The sequence below is a fragment of the Coptis chinensis genome, chromosome 9 (genome assembly GCF_015680905.1).
Source record: "Coptis chinensis isolate HL-2020 chromosome 9, ASM1568090v1, whole genome shotgun sequence".
Classification (NCBI taxonomy): domain Eukaryota; kingdom Viridiplantae; phylum Streptophyta; class Magnoliopsida; order Ranunculales; family Ranunculaceae; genus Coptis; species Coptis chinensis.
In genome coordinates, this window is record NC_141464.1 from 84,243,691 (window position 1) to 84,262,962 (window position 19,272).

The 19,272-nt window shown below is 37.4% G+C and overlaps 1 protein-coding gene across 1 annotated transcript; it reads right to left on the reverse strand.

Moving 5' to 3' along the window:
• Positions 1-3,761: 3,761 nt before the first annotated feature.
• On the reverse strand, positions 3,762-17,369 carry CHR4 (chromatin remodeling 4). The gene is given in 15 exon segments (XM_086586313.1): positions 3,762-6,541; positions 6,714-7,337; positions 7,339-7,351; positions 7,438-7,505; positions 8,974-9,088; positions 10,212-10,366; positions 10,848-11,063; positions 11,066-13,510; positions 13,614-13,676; positions 13,819-13,917; positions 14,370-14,572; positions 14,674-15,205; positions 15,311-15,412; positions 15,722-15,966; positions 17,231-17,369. Coding segments are annotated over 14 exon segments (7,479 nt in total). The 5' UTR covers positions 15,929-15,966; positions 17,231-17,369; the 3' UTR covers positions 3,762-3,904.
• Between the last annotated feature and the right edge of the window lie 1,903 nt (positions 17,370-19,272).

The following is a 19,272-nucleotide window of genomic DNA, read 5'->3' on the forward strand; positions in this document are numbered from 1 at the left end:
TTATTTATTGCTACCCATGATGGATTTGGCCCATCTCCCACTTTGATAGATTTTTAGCCCAAACCACATTGAGTTTAGTTTGAGGGAAAATTTTGGGAAAAAATTTGCACCACTTTAAAAATGGCAAAATTTAAGGTGGCAGTATTTATCATAAGGGCTAGAAGAAGATGGATAGTGAAAAAGAGGGAAAAAAAATCTCACTTTTAATTAATGATATGTTTTGCGAAAAATTTAGTATGTGGGGATTTTAGTATATTGCCCATATTAATCATAGATAGTGAGAGATTTAACTATAATGAGAAAGTAAATAAGATGAGTTTTAATTCTAAGATTTTAGGAATATCCAAACTGAAAAAGAAACAAAAAAAGAGTAAGTGCGATTTAGTATTGGCGTTCTTATTTTGCCTCTTTCTCCTTCCTTCTCTTTTTCATAAATAAACCTTTCAATGTGAGTTCGCTTTTAATGGAAGTTATATTTGTTTTGTTATGAATGCGATTTTTTTTCTCTGTTTATATACAATTTTTTTTTTTTTTAATAAGTGACTAGATTTTGTTGAGGCGGAAAACAAAGAATAAAAAGAGGAGGGAAAATAAGGGCAGGAAGATGGAGAGTAAAAAAAAAAAGATGGAAAAATCTCATGTAATGATATGTTTTGGTTTCCCATTTGTTTTTATTTTATTTTTCATTTCAATATCCAAAAAATCTTATAATTAAAACTCACCTTATTTACTTTCCCATTATAGCTAAATATCTCACTAATTAGAGATAATTGTGGTTAATATATGTGGACACATGGCAATACACTACCCACATGCCCATATACTAAAATCTCCACATAACTAAATTTTTCGGAGGTGTTGTGATGAGAGGAATTAGTAGGTAGAATGACAATTATACCCTAATAAGAGATACAAAGAAGGGTATTTGTAAAAATTTCGTACTTCGAATACAGTCATTTATGCATATATAAATGTGGAAAAATTGCAGTAAGTGGACTAATTTTCTTTTAGAAGTAAGATGAACACTTACCGAGTCATCATCAACCTATCTCCATATTAAGAGATACAAGGAAAACAAAATGTGAATCAATTTTGCTAAAATCTTCAGTCCACCTCCCAATTTGAACAGCAAAAACACTCGGTAATCCACCCAAATTAACTTTAACTGTCGCTTCTCCGTCTACACCACATGCTCCACAATTAAAACTAATTGTTTCAGTGAAGACGTATAGCTGTCTAATAGAATCATGCAATTATTTGTTCTCCCCCAACTGAAGTTGAATTGTGGTGTGCGCCTCATTTTTAGGATTTGTGGCGTGGCAGGTATTGCATGTACTTTGCGAAAAAATATATATAAATAATGCCCTTTTGACTGTTAGAAGGGTAAATAACTGTGGGAATATTTAAAATGAGAAATATCTTTCTTGTACAAGTAATCTGGAAATGAAATGGGTTTAGTGCATTAATAGCAACATTCCAAAAGAAAAATATAGTATGTGGACATGTGGGTCCAATAGTGTACTGTCATGTGTCCACACATATTAACCACATTTATTCCTAATTAGCGAGAGATTTAGTTATAATGGGAAAATAAATAAGGTGAGTTTTAATCCCAAGATTTTAGGAATATTGAAATGAAAATTGAAATAAAAACAAATGGGAAACCAAACCAAAACATATCATTACTTGAGATTTTTTTTTCCTCTTTTTTACTCTCCATCTTCCAGCCCTTATTTCCCCTCCTCCTTTTATTCTTTGTTTTCCGCCTCAACAAAATCTAGTCACTTAAAAAAAACAAAACAAAAAGTATATAGTGAACACTTCAAACAGAGAAAAAAAAATCGCATTCATAACAAAAAGAAGATAACTTCCATTAAATGCGAACTCGCATTGAAAGGTTTATTTATGAAAAAGAGAATGAAGGAGAAGGAGGGAAAATAATGACACCAATATTTGTTTTTCATTTTTTTTTTTTTTTTTTTCCTGTTTGGATATCTCTAAAATCTTGGAATTAAAACTCACCTTATTTACTTTATCATTATAACTAAATCTCTCACTATAAATGGCTAACTATGGTTAATATGTTTAGACACATGCCAATACACTATTGGACCAAATTATTTATGTGTATTAACATCTGATATCTATATCTTAATATTAAAGATCCCACAAAGGGTATTTTTCGAGCTCTATTAAAATTTCACGTCATCTCCTATTAAAACTGGAATTTCTCTTCTATTTGAAAAACGGAATTTTTTTTTTACAACGAGAATTCATCTCCTACTAAAACAAATTATAGCATTTATAATTAAAGCGGGAATCATTCTCCTATTAAAATAGAAATTCCTCCCTTATTGAAAAGGGAAAATCTAGTATACCTAATTAAAACGGAAATTATTCTTCTATTAAAACATGATCTCTCTCCCAATTGAAAAAACGGGTTAAAACTTAATTAAAACTTTATTTAAAACAATTTGTTAGAAAATTAAAACGGGTTAGCGACTAAAACGGTAGTCCCAATTTTCTAAAAAAAATATAAATGTTTTCAAAAGAGCTCGTGCGTATGTACGGACCTACAAGCTAGTCTTAATATTAAAGCTCCCACAAGGAGTATTTTTCGAACTCTATTAAAATTCCATGTTATCTCCTATTAAAACGGGAATTTCTCTCCTATTGTAACGGAGATTCTTCTCCTATTAAAACAAATTATAACACTTCTAATTAAAACGAGAATTCTTCTCCTATTAAAATGAGAATTCTTCCCCTATTGAAAATTAAGGGAAATCTTGGGTATCTAATTAAAGCGGAAATCATTCTCCTATTAAAACAGAATATTTCTCCCAATTGAAAAAACGGGTTTTTAAAACTTAATTTAAAATAATTTGTTAGAAAATTAAAACGGGTTAGCGCACCAAAACGGTAGTTCCAATTTTCTAAAAAAAATCTAAATGTTTTCAAAAGAACTGGTGCTTATGCACGGGCTTACGCTAGTTTATGTGTATTAACATATGATATTTTTGTGTATTTATGTATACCTAATAACTCAGTTTAATTTTGACCCGGCTTTGTATCCCCATTCTCTCTCATTTGACTGTTTGCATGTACAGATGTAGTCCATGATATCCTGATATGTCACACCGACCGAATTGTTATTTGGAATTTGGCATGTCACACACTCACACTACAGAAAATAAATTTTAAAAATCAAGACACCTTGATAAATTATTAGTTATTAATAAGTAGATCAAATAATAAATTATTTATTTCAACAGAATGGTAATATTTATGATTATTAAGGGGTAATAAGGTGACAAAGGAGGTAGACCCTAGGCATCTACAAAAAACAGCAGTTGATACATAGCAGACAACAGCAGTTTGATACATAGCAGTTTGGTTACAAGGACAACAGCAGAATTATAGCACCTTAATTCAAGTCCACTACAAGAGAACTTGATACATAGCAAGCTGATGTGTAGCTAAATACTTCTTACAATTCATGTTTTTTACCATGTAATAAGAGTAAACGAGGTTTATCCTTTTACATGAATCAGTGGGAATGCTATGCTATGTCTACTATCTATTTTTTAAAACTCCTTATTGTATATTGTCACCTAGTTTAATCACAGAATTTCCACCCCAACCAAAGGTCTCCAAACTAAAAGATCGATTAATCAGTATGTTTTATCAACTGAAGTCCTTTGGAAAATCCCAGGTACACACTGAATCAAGCATAACAAGGGTGGAAAAAAAGAATGCTAGCATGACTAAAATGATTAGATTTCATAAATTGTATGGCAATACGACCAATAACAACCAGGCAAATTTATATATCTTTTCTCTTACAACAAATTTACAACAAAGAAAAGGACCCTACTGCTGCTACTCGATACTCATTGAATCATGTTTACAAAAATTGCTTGTTGGGGAGAGCTTCCAAAGCTGGGTCGGTCTGAAAAAATAAAATTGGTTTCTGTTCAGTCCTATGATCATCAGACAAAGTCTCTTTCTGTTCACTCCTCCTATGATCATCAGGCAAAGTCTCTTTCTGCTCACTCCTATGATCATCAGACGAAGTCTCTTTCCTTTCACTCCCATAACCGGCAGACGGAGTCTCTTTCTGCTCATTCCTATCACTAGCCGACAAAGTCTCCTTCTGCTCACTCCTGTGACCATCAGACAAAGTCTCCTTCTGCTCACTCCTGTGACCATCAGACAAAATTTCCTTCTGTTCACTCCTGTGATCATCAGACACGGTCTCTTTCTCACTCCCGTGATCATCAGACACAGTCTCTTTCTGTTCACTCCTGTGACCACCAGACACGGTCTCTTTATGTTCATTCCTGTGATTATCAGACAGTGTCTCTTTCTGTTCATTCCTGAGATCATCAGACACGGTCTCTTTCTGTTCACTCTTGTGATCATCAGACACGATCTCTTTCTGTTCACTCCTGTGATCATCAGACAAAGTCTCTTTCTGTTCACTCCTGTGATCATCAGTCACAGTCTCTTTCTGTTCACTCCTGCGATGATCAGATAAAGTCTCTTCCGAAGATATTTCCTCTACGTCAGCCTTGTCATTTTGACGAGGATCTGAGTGGGTCTTACTTGAATCCCCACTTTCCGTTTTCCCAAATCTCTCCACGGGAAGCTGATCAGAACCACCTACTTCTGAGCTCTGCCCAACCTCGTCTTTTTTACATACATTTTTTGTCTCCCGGCTTTCCCTCTCATCACCATTGCCAAAAGGCTTGGGCAAATGCAGCTCATTTCCGAGGGAACTAGAGCTCAACATACCTGGGATCAATAATGCATGTGGTCCTGGACCAGCAAAAGATGCAACTAATTGAAGGACTTCTGGAGAAGGAGACATTTGAATCCCTGGTTTCTTTCTATGGTTTACAAATGAAGATGAGGACTGTGAAGTTATCATGTTTAGATTCAGGGAGGGCAGATTCTTAGGAGCTTCAATCCAAGGAAAACCCGATGGTCTGGCCATTGAAGATGGCAATGAAGGTGCCAATAGAGTTGAGCCTGAAGCCAAAGAATCCCCAAGCAGACTCTTTTCAAAATTCTTACTAGTGGTAGCTATATCTGCCGAACCCCGCCTAAGTTTAAGCAACTTCCCCTTCTTCTTCAGTTTCCTCCGTGGATCCTTTGGCTGGGGAGGTGGAGGGCCTGGGACTCTAAATGGAGGAATAGATGGCTTGTCTTCGCCATAGAGCAATCGAACAGACTGGGCAATTGCAGAGACAGTGGGAGGAAGCTCAGGCACTGGTGGTCCTGCAGGACCACTAACAGCTTCTTGGAGCCAACGAGGAAGCTTCTTCTTGGAAGATTCACTTCCAGTTGCATCATTTGCCACTGAAGGATGGCCAAAATAAAGCTGCTTGTTTTGATCTAGCAATGACCTAGTACTCATGGAATCACTGGTATGCAAATTATGCACATAATTAGGAGACTTGTCAAAATGAAACGGCAACTTCACATACTTATTCGCCTCCCGAACAAGCTCTTTTTGCTGTAAATCATGGCTGTTTGACTGGTGCATACCCATAGTACCTAGGCTCGCAAAAGTATTGGGAAGAAATGGTTGCTCCAAATGTGAATTTGAGGAGGTCACGGGTCTATTTGAGGGCCCAGCACAAAAATCTCCTCTAAAATGTGAGTGAAACTGATCTGATCTCCAAGATGGAGGAGGTACATAACGTTCATTGCCTGAATTAAACTTATCAGATGGGTCAACAGGCAGCAGGCCAGATGTTGGATGTCCATAACCCAATCGCATGTCCGTCAAATGACTTTGAGATTTTAAGGGTGCATAAAAATCTGCCCCTATACCAGAAAGTCTACCTCCATGCAACGCCCTTGTCATCATTGCATCAGAGATACCTGAAAATGACTGCAAGTTGGCTGGTTTTGGTGCTGGTTGAGCTGCCTCATCAAATATCCGGACTAATTCCTCCTCCCACCTCACTGACAACTCTTCGGATGTTCTGTGTTTTGAGAATTTCAGCTTTGGGTCTCTGAGCATGTAATCCCAATTGCCCCTTCCATACCTACGAACACCTACCCAGAGGGCATCGAGTTCATCCTCAGACCAGGCATTTACTTTCGGTCTCTTTTTGAATGAGTTATGCATTCCAGGTCCAGTCCTCATCATTATGTTGTCAAGAACCTTCTGATGGTTCTCAGGTAATGAAGAATTTGTGCCGTGCATCAGACCCAAACCCAATGTGGGAGGCACCTCTTGCACTAGCCGATCAAGTTTTGACATATCTTGAGGCCACAATCTGAAATCCTGTAACATTGAACTTGTGGGAAGATCGTGAGTAGTAGAATCAACTTTTGTTCCCAAAGACAAACTTGGAAAGAGATCAGGATAAGATTTGGAGACACTATTAGCAGGAAGAAAGAATTTGGATCTCCGGTTATCCTCTAAAGTAAGGTTGGGCAGTGCCATTTTGTCTTGAAAAGTAGGGAATGCAGAACCCGAGCTATCAAAGAGATCAGAACCTCTTCCTTGTGTGTTCATAGGAGGAAACTGCAAACAAGAGATACCAAGACTATTTACCCTCACAGATAATTTAGTTCATTATGTCATAATTTAGTTCATTATGAGCTGCAGAATTCGTCCATGTCATAAGTCATAACATCTCTTAGAAGAAAAAAATATAGGAAAGTAGAAAACCAATTGCGTCGCTATAGAAACATACCGAGCTGTAAGAAAAGACACTGTCGAGGATGCTACTCTTGAAACGATTTGAAGGGAACTCTGGGGGTGTATCCATCACGTTCTGTGTATCTCCACCAGTCTCATGGACTTTAATGTCTGTGTTAGTGGACGTTCCAGCTCCAGGGGCTAGACGGAACGGAAAATCTAGTAATTTCTTGCCTTTTTTGCTTAGACTGCAGTTTGGTCCTGTAGTGTTGCACAACTCCTGCTTCTTCTTGTTTACTGACTCCAATTGTTTAGCATTGGGAGCACATAAGCCCAAAACTGGTAACAGGCTATTATCAAGTATTGAGCTTGGACCAGGGGGTGTAACAGTTAGGTCTAGAAGACTACTACGGTTGCGCTTGCGGTTTTGATTCAAACCCATTACAGATGCCAGAAGCAATTCACTCTCACATTTTGGTGTGTCTAGAACATGATTTGACATTACCTCACCCACTTCTGAAACTTGCTCTCCAGACGCGTTAACTGGTTGAGTGAGATGCTCCCCTTCTACGGCTTTGGTCGTACAGTCATGAGATTGTGGCTCAGGTCCAAGCTGTTCTTCAATGGGCTCAGCACCTCTGACCATATTTCTTTGAGCAAGCCGTTCTTTTTGTCTACTGACGGAGCTTAGCACTGTTCCAAAGAAACCGTTTAGCTGTGCATGCAATTTAACTTCTAAACGAGGTACATGTATAACACATGAAATCTTTTGAACTTACAATTTTACTTTTAGAGCTCGGCCTGCAGGTGTGTACTCTCTCTCCGGCCCTTCCTCTTCATTAACACTCTGCTTTGACAATAGAAACAAATACAGTAACTAACCTTTAGCTGGATGCACTAAGTAACAGCTAAAATGCAAAAGTGAGGAAGGTGTGAATAGTCATCAAACAGTTTCAGGATGGTTCCACATTTTATTCAAGCATACAAACGAAATACCTAGGTTTCTTTGTTCAAAGGTAAAGCAATTAGACAGTCAATACAGAATTGGTCCAAGAAGGAGCTGCAGCCCTGAAGCTCCATTCTTCACCCACTATTCCTTTTTCATTCCCTCTCTCTCTCACTCTCCCCCCCTCCTCTGTTCATATTAAGTTAACAAACTCAAGACTATTTTTTATGGGACGATATCATGTTGGTTTGATTCAGAACGACTCTAAAGCTCCAGGTATTTCAGGGATTAAAAATATATGATGAAACTATGAAAGAGTATACATGGTTCAATTATCATTTCATTACTAGATGTTGCATTTGGGACTGCGGAAATGTCCCATAAATATTTTTTGAGTAAATTGCCATGAACTCTTAACTTTCTATTAAATATTTTTTGATTTTCATAAATCCCACCACTTCAGTTTAGATCGGTCCACACCTCCTGAGAGCATTATATGACATACTTCTATAGAAGTTTTGGTTTCTCAAGTGATATTTTGAAAATCACAGGAATCCTTCTCAAATCTCAGTATCAAACAATAATCAAGGGCCCACCCTCACCCTGTCATCTAAGAAATCCACATATTGGAGATTGTGTCATGCTTCAACTGTCAGACTCGTTTTCATACATGTGCCAGACATGGGCTCACATCCCAGTTTCTTATTGCACAGTTCATAAGAACTGTATTACAAAGAGAAGCACATCACCAGAACTGAGAGATTGTTTATTTCATTTGATTGGTACTTTGACAATCAACAATAATACAAGCAACACTATCAAATTTTCAGTAAACCAATCCTTGAGGAAAAGAAGGTTTTTACTCCCTTGTATAGGCGCATGCATGGGAGAAAATCGGCCGAGAGAAGGGAAGTAAAAATGTGTGGAAAAACCATTGAAAATAGTGAAGAATGAGAGAGAAAGGGAGGGGAGATCCCAGAATCAAAGGGAAAAGCTAAGTGACATTGTCGAAGGTACACTTACCGTTATCAACATGCGTATCCGACACAGAGAAAACCGAAAACTGAGGTATACAACATTCAATATGTCTATGTCAATGTCTGTATCCACGGATTCTTTTACAAAATATGGAGGGTCGGTGTTACTTAGAAAAGAAAAAAAAAAGTAAAGAGATAGACATTCACATGCATGTAACAGTAAATAATCATCTAATTTTACATTAAACTAATGAGAAAGCACCTTACTCTTCAGGAAGGGGAAATAGCTACATATGACAATATTTTCATAAAATAGCCATCGCTGTACAATAGTATCATACAAATTATACACGCCTTGTAAGTGACTTATATACGGAGGTGGAAAGCAGTACCTCATCGAGTGTTTCAGTTGGATGTGGAGCAAATGCTTCACTATAAGATACAGCCTTCCTCAAGCGCTTCCCTCGACCAAGAGCTGCTTCTTCCTCACTTTGGTATTTCTCCCATCTATGAACCAAGCATAGCATACAGGACATTATATAAAGAAATGAACTAATCGACAAACATTCCAAAATCTCAACAAAGCATGCAAAAAGAAAGACAAAAATCTCCTATAACAAAGCTTCTGTTATAGTGAAGAAAAACTTCACTCTTTCATATATATTAGGGCATTCCTTTATTGAAATTATCACGATTTTACCATCTGAAAGCATAGTTGGAGGTCTACAGCCATGTCTCATCCCAACATCTAGAGTGATTTCAAGCACCACTTTTTTTCCAAATTGAAGCCGTCAATCCTCATGATACAGATAGCCTATTTCTTAATTTTCAAAAAACGGAAGTTCTTCCCACATTTTCAAGATTAAAGCAATTATTGCTCCTTCATTTCTATACTTATTAAGATTCTTTCTTGAATTAAATATCATGCCCATGCTCCACTCTTGTTCCACAAAGAAACACTATCCATTATCAAGGCACTATAATTTTATTTGTAATGGGCCGCATTCTATTAGGGAGTAACATAAAGAGTATCTCAAAATATTAAGATGAATCCACCAAACATGAATCAAATCTCATGCTAACATTTCTTATCAAATAAACAAAAAAATTATCAAAAGAAAAATTGGGATAGGAGTTTAGGACACCACAAAGGCAAAACCAAATATCAGGGAGTAACATAAAGAGTATCTCAAAATATTAAGATGAATCCACCAAACACAAAATCAAATCTCAACCCTCTTATCCTAGGACCAAAGGAATCCCAATCCCATATGAGGCTTTAAGTGAACTATTTGACCTGCTCACAGTTGAGAATTATCAATGTAAGTTCTGCAGATTCCCTCCAATCGTTAGGGAAAAAAATGCACGAGGAAACATCTGATCCAATAGTACTTAAGGGGATGACCAAAAATATTTCGGACTCTTACGCTATCAAAACATTATTCCATCATGAGCAATATACATAGGACAATTATCAAAAGAAAGCTTTGTACATAGGAATGAGTCAACCATTTGAACCAGAAAAGCTAACCATAACTGCAATGGAATATAGATTATATTACCAACAAGAAAAATTAAATCTTACATTATAAGACAAGAAAAAAATTAATTATACTGATTGTTTGCTTACCTCATGCGCAAAAGTCTGTCCCATTCATTTTCTTCAGTACCACCAGAAACAAGGTCCTCTTTCTCAGAGTTTGGCGCATTGACATCTTCTGCCCCCGGAGGAGACAATTCGTTTACCACTGGTTCTTCAACAATCTCGTCATTCCACTCCAGTGACTGATAACCATTTATGATTTGGAAGTGTTAAAACCATCAAACTCCAATGAACAAATCTATTATTACATTTTCAGTGCAAGTTAATGCAACCCCGTAGAAGTGGATCTAAGGGTGCTAAGCAGGAAAAAGCAAGTGTGTAAAAGGAAAGCACGTGAATGACCTCTATCAAACAGGTTACCCAGTTACGGAACTACTCTGCACCCCTAAATTTAGGTGGAGCATCTAAACAAGACGGACCACTAAAAGACGAGTATATAGGCTATTGTATCTGATTCATATGAATGGCTATTAAAAGTTTGTATATGATTCAAGATATATTAAAACTTCCTACAGATAGAAAGAGTGTGAAAGATCAATGAAGGCTACACAATGACCAAACCTATCGCACATTTGACACTTTAATGCACAGACAATGAAATGCTCTAACAAAGTATGCTATAAAGTACACACACACACACAGAAAAAAAGGGGGTCAACTAACCTTTACTGAGCCAAGCATATCATTCTCTAGTTCTCCATCAGCACCTTCAGATGGACCAGATTGAAGGATGGACCGATCCAGTAATTTTATAACTGCATTTTCATCCCACAAAATCTTAGCATTTCCATCAGTACACTTATCTTGGTACACATCTCCTAAACCACCAACTCTTCTTCTGTGTTTAGACTCTATTTCTGTACTAGTTTCATCTTTAGAGGGGATTTTTCAGTTTTGTCTTTCCCATTAACACTGGCAGGATCGCTAAAAAGCTCTTCTGTTCCCCAGCGTAAAATATCCTCAACTTCTTTTTGAGACTCTGACTTGTTGACAAAAAGCTGATCAAGCATCAGTTTCTTCTTAGCAAGCTGTAATATGCGCTCCTCAACACTAGCACGAACAACAAGCCTGTAAACCAGAAGCCGGTTTGACTGTCCTATTCGATGTGCCCGATTCATCGCCTGAATATCCGCATGTGGGTTGAAATCAGAATCATAAATGATGACAGTATCTGCAGTAGCCAGATTTATCCCAAGGCCACAAGAACGTGTGGACAATAAGAAGACAAAACGACTTCTGTCTTGGTTAAATCGTGCAATAGCAGCTTGACGTTCTCCTACAGATACTGAACCATCCACTCTTTCGAACGTTTTAGGTCCATACTCAATGTTCAAGTAGTCCTCAAGGATATCAAGAAGCTTCGTCATTTGTGAAAATATGAGTACCCGGTGGCCTTCCTTATGTAACATTTTAAGCATAGAATGCAAGAGAGTCAGCTTGGCTGATGCTTTTATTCTCATTTCATGGAGAAACTCCAGTGATCCAGAATCCGGCTCCGTACCTGTTATGAGATATGGATGGTTGCATACCTTTCGAAGCTGCATAACGATGTTTAGCATCGACTTCTGAGCAACCCCTTTCCCAATATTCCGCAAAACTTGATAGTTCTTTGTAAGCATTGCACGGTAGTATTCTGCCTGGATGGAAGACAACTCAACAGGAACCATGCGTTCAGTTTTGGGGGGAATATTTTTCATGACATCCTTTTTAAGTCTTCGGAGCATGTGTGGAGCAACAAGTTTCTTGAGTTCTTCCACTTTTTCCGCAGTTGTGAGATCATTAAATTTCTCTTCAAATGAGGATAAAGAAGGAAATGAAGCAGGCTGTAAGAAGTTAAGCAAGTTATACATCTCACCAATGTTGTTCTGCAGAGGGGTACCAGTCAACAGTACTCTGTGTTGGAAAGAGAAAGAGTTAAGCAGGCTGAAAAGTTTACTTCCTGAGTTCTTCAGGCGATGCCCCTCGTCAACAACAAGAACCTCCCATGGAACTCCACGCAGGTGAGAGGAGTCGGCAAGGACCATCTCATAAGTAGTCAAAAGGACATTAAATTTGTACGACCCAGTCCTCTTCTTTAAGCAATCTGGGTAATTGGCATGCCATTCATACATACGAATTATTGATCTTGCTTTTGCACACCCATGATACTCCACGACATTCAAATTAGGAGCCCATAATGCAAACTCAGAAAGCCAGTTAGGCATTGTGGAAAGTGGTACCAAAACAAGACAGGGCATCCTAGCTTTGAACTCAACATTCAAGGATGATATAAATGCACATGCAGATACTGTTTTCCCCAACCCCATCTCATCAGCAAGGATCACATTTTTAGACTTGTGCCAGCACTTGAGCAACCAATTCAATGCCTCTAGCTGATGCTCAAACAGTAAACCTCCTTTGAGCTCCTTAGGCTGCTGTGTAAGAGGAAGTATCTCACTCCTATGATATTCACTCTTACTATTCTTTAGATCAGCCTTCGCAGCATCCTTATCTAAGGTTTGTTGTTCATATTGCTTAAACTCCGTAATCAAATGTGGGTGCTTCTGAATTGCAGGTTCAACTAATCTTTCCCAAGTACATTCATCATAGGGAAGGCCAGACCATTTTGTGAAGGCTTCAGCAGCACCGTTCTTGGAACTACGGAGAGCAATTACCTTTTGTGGATGGCTCCACTCTTCACGGCAAATATTTAATACTGCAGTCCCATACTTCCCCTTGTAATTCTCTAATTTTCGCTTAGCTAGAACTTTTAGCTGCGGTTCAGGAACCCATCTGTTATGAATATGAGACTTTCCAACCCACTTGACCAGAAATTCATACTGGGAAGTGTCTCTATCGAAGGGCATCAAGTCCTTTGAGATAAGCTCTCGCTTGGTTTCTGCATTATTGTTCAGTCTTCTATCAGTTTCCATATTGATTTTGTGTTTCTCACAAGGAACAGAGGTTTCAGAAGTTCCAATGACTGTACAGTCACCATGAACCAAACTAGTTTGCTCACCATCAGTGTTTCCCTCGGGTACTAATTTTTCAATGAGTTCTTCCAAATCATCACCTTTCTTCACAGAGTCATCCTGAGTTTCAATAGCAGCTGTAGGATCTTTACCTAGTATAGCTTCCCCTGTTGAACCCACAGCTTCACCTTGTATAAACTTTTTGGCCACAGATCTTCTATATACATTTAATTTATCCGCTTTGCTGTTATTTTCGATACTTTTATTTTGGTTTACAGCATTTTGCAAATTCATTGGCATCCTCAACATATATAACTTTATTACCAGCAGTGTGCTTGTCAACATCCTCAACATCCTCAACAGCATGATTGCCATCTAGCACTTTGTTCTGACTTTCTGGGATTAATAAAGAAGCCATGTCCGTCGAAGCCTCTGAAGCTTTATCAGACGCAGTATCTGTCAGGGAAGCAGAATGTACAATAGGGTCGGGTGTTGAGCTAGTGCCAGAACTTCGCACTCTACAACCCAGAATCCGATCAACCTGTTCACAATCAAACTAAATACAGTTCATCATGTAGGTCTTCGAATATATTTAACTTCTGTTGGTCTGTAGCTGTATCCAAGAAAGAACTACAGCTACAGGGTACAGAATAAATTCAAAAACCAGTTAGCAAGAAAATCACCTGCTGAACTAAAGCATTTTCTTCACACGTCCTTGTCGTTTCCAGTGCAACTACTACACCTAATTCATTAGCTGAGTGTGGCATTTCCTCCAAAGATTTCTGCACCCAAAAAAAAAGTATGTAAAAACAATCACACCCGAGAAGTATACTTAGATCAACATCTTCAGTTCTCCACTTCAATGTCACCGAGACATCCTTGACCTTCTCCAACAAAATTTCTCAAACAACATGACTTCGACCTTTCTGCTCCGTGTTGATCAATCTCTCCAATTGAAAAACAAAGTGATAAATAAAGAGTGACTCAGAGATCAAAGTTTCCCAATTCTGGACCGGCACCAAATGTGCATGGATGTCACCTTTCTTAGGAATAGCACCAGGAAAATTTTAATGCCAATTTGGTTTGGAAGGACAAAAAATGCACACTTTAGTCCTGTGATGATTTAATACACCATCACAACAACTATGTAGAAGGAAAGCACAGTTAATCCCTCTATCAAAATCTAGAAATAAAAAAATAACAATAAAATAATCACAACAACAAACAAACATACCACATCTTTTTGTTGGATGCCTGAAGGTTTTTGTCCAGAATCCTCCTCTGTCGGGGATATAGAAGCTTGGTGGGTGGTGAACTTAATTTTCAAACGGGTCACAGGAGGTGAAGAGTCCAGCTTACCACCCTTCTGAGCAGTCTCTGGAGAACTTTTGCCCTTCTGAACGGTTTCTGGAGAACTTTTGCCCTTCTGAGCAGTCTCTGGAGAACTTTTGCCCTTCTCAACCTTCTGCTTTTTCTTGTTTCCTTTCTTCTCCTTCTTTCGTTTCCTCTTCTTCGGTTTCTCAATGGCACAAACTAACGGGAGATTGAACTTCTCTTCTTGATTGTCCATATTACAAGAGATATCAGGCTTCTTCTCTGGAGGTTCACCATTTGACTCAATCCCCAATGTTCTGCGGAAGAATGGGATTCCTTCCTGGGAATGGCGTTTTTGTTTTCAGATGTGTCAATGCAAACCAAAGTTGGTTTTTCCTCGGATTCAACATTTTCAGGTGGTGGAGTACCTTCTATAGATTCAACGTGGGATGAATGACTCGGCTTAATTCCACACGACACATCGGTTTGAGAAGAGTCCAACTTCTTTTCAATAACTGGAACTTTAGGAGATGAGGTAGGTTTGTCTCTGCAAGATGATCTACTCTTTCCTGGTATACTGCTTGGTACTATTAGTGATGGCTTGTTTGAGCCAGGTGACGCAATCTCAGACTTATCTTTTCGAAGAGAAATCTTTGAACGTGTTCTTTTTGAAGTGGACCCTGAATTTCTTATGGACCTTAAACAACCATTTTGCTCACAACAAGTAGGACACTGCCACTTCCCAGGAGGAGTGCGCTGCAAGAAGATAAATGCAAGAAGCTCGGTAACATAGAAAAAGCATCAGATAAACTTATAAGAATCCTCAAAAAGAAACGTGAAGACCATCACAATACTACAAACCTTGAGAGGTGGGTTTAGGCATTGGAGATGATAAACTCGAGGGCAGCTGTCACAACATAGCAAGTTTCCTCCAAGATCACATACGACACATTCATAGTAGTACTGGAAAACAGAAACGCGAGATTTAGATCAGAAAGACTGATACAAAACAGTAGACGCTACAGTTCATTTGAAGGTTAACATTCGTCTATCAGTTTCAAATTAAGCACCGGGGCTCAATCATATTCAAAACACAGGTACCACTCTTGTCAAGACCAGCACTCCTAAACATACTCCTACAGTTTCCTACTTGCTCAAGACTCACCTTATCACACCCCAAAAGAAGTAAATATGCACACGACAGATCAAGCCAATGTGATAAAAAAGCGTATGACTTTAGTAAGTGATAAGGATAGCAGGAGAGGAACTCACCCCATCATTTCCTTTCTTCTTTTGCGAAGATTGAGCCGGACTGCTGTTACTTTTCGCCTTGTGTTTAGCAAGAGGATTATTCCTTGGAGATTCTAAAGGTGCAGAAATGCTTTCTTTACGATTGCAAGGGTCCCCAGTCGAAAGCCGTTTCCGTTTCCGCTTTGTGGCCCAAATTCTGTCAATCATCTTATTATGTGCAGAACTCATCTTTTGACTCCTGGTCTTTTATTCATGCCTAATTTCACCTACAAGCATTGCATGACTTAGTGAGAGACCATGGATACAAAGGTCCCTTACAAAATACTAACTGCAATACTTTACTATAAGTCTTCCATGTATAGTTCCTACTTAAAAAAAAAGAGACTAGTTTAACAAAAGATAAAATAAACAAAAACTTAGTTAAGGATCAGTAAAATATGGGTAAACTAACACAAATGATTGCTAAGAAATGTAATCCCTTTAAGAAATAAAATTTTCCAACAAATCACAAGAACAAAAGAAGCACATATGTAGTTATGTACCACTACACAAGTTAATGCTTTATAGTGCAGTGCTAGACTTACAAGTCAACTTGACCACTTTACACTTGTTTAAACATAGATTCATATTTGGTGATTGTTTTGTAGATCCATTCTGATATATAGTGGAGTGCTAACAACCTGGTATCCAGTTTTGTAGTTTCTTTCTTGGCCACCCTTCCCTTGGTGGAAAATTGCATTGTACAAGGAGAAAGAAGGGAGATGGTACCGATGGCGATTTTGGTCAAGAATTCTTTCTACAATGTGATAGCTCCTTGTATTCTCCCAGACTGACACACAACTTGTCTAATTACATCCCTACTCTACACTAATCTCTATCTTATCCACAATCATCAAATACTAATATCGCCACTATTTACTTCATGTAAATTTCACAACGTACGGACACTCTACTACCGTATAGTACATCGTCAGCTCTCTCTTTTTCTTTTAGACACTAAACAATGGATAATGTAGTATAACACTATAACTACTAATCTTCAATGCTCTTGTTATCAATAAGATGATTCTTATCCTGATGCAACAAGAGCTGATCTTATGTCCACGATTACACAGTCTAATCATTTTATCTCGTAATCTTATTCCAGTGTCTGTACCACATAACATTCTAAAATACTAAGACACCATCGAAGCATACAATGACTCGATACTCATATCATTTCCGCTAATTCAACAGTTATTTAAGGCCAAATTCACTAACAAACACTACCAATCAATGTAAATGCAGATTATAGCTACAAACAATTTCCCATTATTGCATTTTTGGCATTTTTACACTACAATCAATCAAATTACAACAACAATTACTACTAATCTAGCTGAATTTTTTTTCCCAACTTTCTTAACAAATTAACAACAGCCCATCACATAAACATGCTAAAAAACTATTAAACATGAATACCCAAGTCTTAAAAATCTCATCTTTAAGCTCAAAAACCAATATTTAAACAAAAAAGCATATAAAACTCACCTGACTTGAGCTCAAAACTACAAAACCCAACAACAGATTTTGTATAAAACAGCTAAAGAATAAAACTTTGCAATTTTCCAATCTATTTAGAACAAGGTTAGATTGATTGGTGGGCAAAAGGGTGAAATTTAGGGCAAAATGAAGTACAGAAAATGAGAAAGTGAGAAATGAGGAAAGGGAAAATGAGGAAAGGGGTCGTAATAAACAAACAACACCATCTGACATGGCAGATATAGAGAGCATACCTGACATGGGTTCGCCAGATCTGGGTCAAACCTAAAAAAGTTTTTAGGAAGACAACACAACAACACCATCTGACATGGCAGAACAGTGGAGTCTTTGTTGTTTGAGATAGCCAATAGGATGTTGACAAGTGGATGCATCACAATGCAGTTGTTGTTGTTTACTTCTACCCATAGACTATACTTAGATTTTTTTTCTCTCTCCTGTTAATCTAACATTTTTTTCTCATACCTTTTTCTAGCTAAGTAAACTGTTATGCTTTCCAAGCTCAAATGCTTAAAACAAAGGTACACAAATGCTCATCATTGTTGACTGTTTTTTTAGTTGATGACTGTTTTTCTTCTTTTCTGTTATCAAACTTTTACTATTTGCAGCTTTTTTTTTTTTTTTTTTTTTTTTTTTGATTTAATAGCCAATGTGTTTGAGGATAATCTTTATTTCTATTCCATTTTAGAATTAGTTCAATTTATTAGCATTACATTATTATTTTATTACCATCTAAATTGTCCATGCAAAAAAAAAAAAAAAAAAAGATTGTGGTATAGAGAAAGAGAATACTAAAAATGCATGTTGGAGAGAACTAAAGAGAATATGTACTTATGTGTCTTTGGTTAAAATCACACAATTTTACTTGTGGATTAATGGTAGGAGATGAGTTTAATAACGGCTAGATTAGTATTGGACTTGTTTATCGTAGTATAGTCTTGTCAGCTTATTTATTCTAGAAATGGAAAAAAAAAAACATTCATTTTTATGGTTTGATCAATCATGGATTGACACTTTTGCTAATAAATCTTGAAATGTGCACTTGAAAACATTCCACTATGTCCATTGCAACTTTTAACACATTGTGAAAAGAAGTTGTCTACCCCCAAAATGTCTTTATAGGGACAAGATCCGTGGATGTGTAATCCAATGGTTTAGAAATACAACATTTTATCATTTTCTTTTTCATTTTTTTTTTTTTTTTCAAACCATTGGATCACACATCCAATGGTTTGCGGACCCTCATCCCTATGAAGATATTCTAGCAATAGCTCAAGCCTCTTGGAAACTCCATGTTTTATTCTTCAAATCGATCTAGGATGATGATCACAAAACAAGAACATTATAACTAGTCTATATATCTATATATAATACCAATCTCTCAATAGGTATGTACAATCACCATAATGCCTTTTTTCCATTTGAATTGTCAAAGAAACTACTCCCAAGAAACTAACACAAAGTACAGCCCATCGCATACAGATCGAAGAAGTACGAGAGAAAAAGTTAATGGTCGTAATCACTAAATAGTCTTCGAGATATGTGGTCAGGATATCATCCATCCATTAACTAGCTATGTCATTGTCACAAAATTTGGGAACCTTGGAAAGAAAGTCTTAAACGACACACGTGTGTTTTATTTCCAAATATACCCTCCTCAATAATACAAAACCCAGTTCTTGATCGAAATTTTGGACAGACTTGTAGAACTGTAGATATTGGAGTATTTCGTTTCGTTTTTTCTTGTTTTGCAAAGAGACTTGGTACTAAATAGTTATAAACTTAAAGAGAAAAGTCTAATGTGCACAGGCTGTAGGTGTGAGAGAGAATCTATAACACTCATCACGCAGGAGTGAAGGTGTATTGCACCAAAAAGTACTGCAATAATGTCTCTTATGCCAGCACACCCATGCACCCTGTGCACACTAGATGCCCTATAAACTCAAACAAGAAAAATTATGTCATCTGAACCTAGGCGAACCTTGTCCTAATGTCAAAATTCTTATTAATCCCATGCAGCGGGCAAGTTCTAG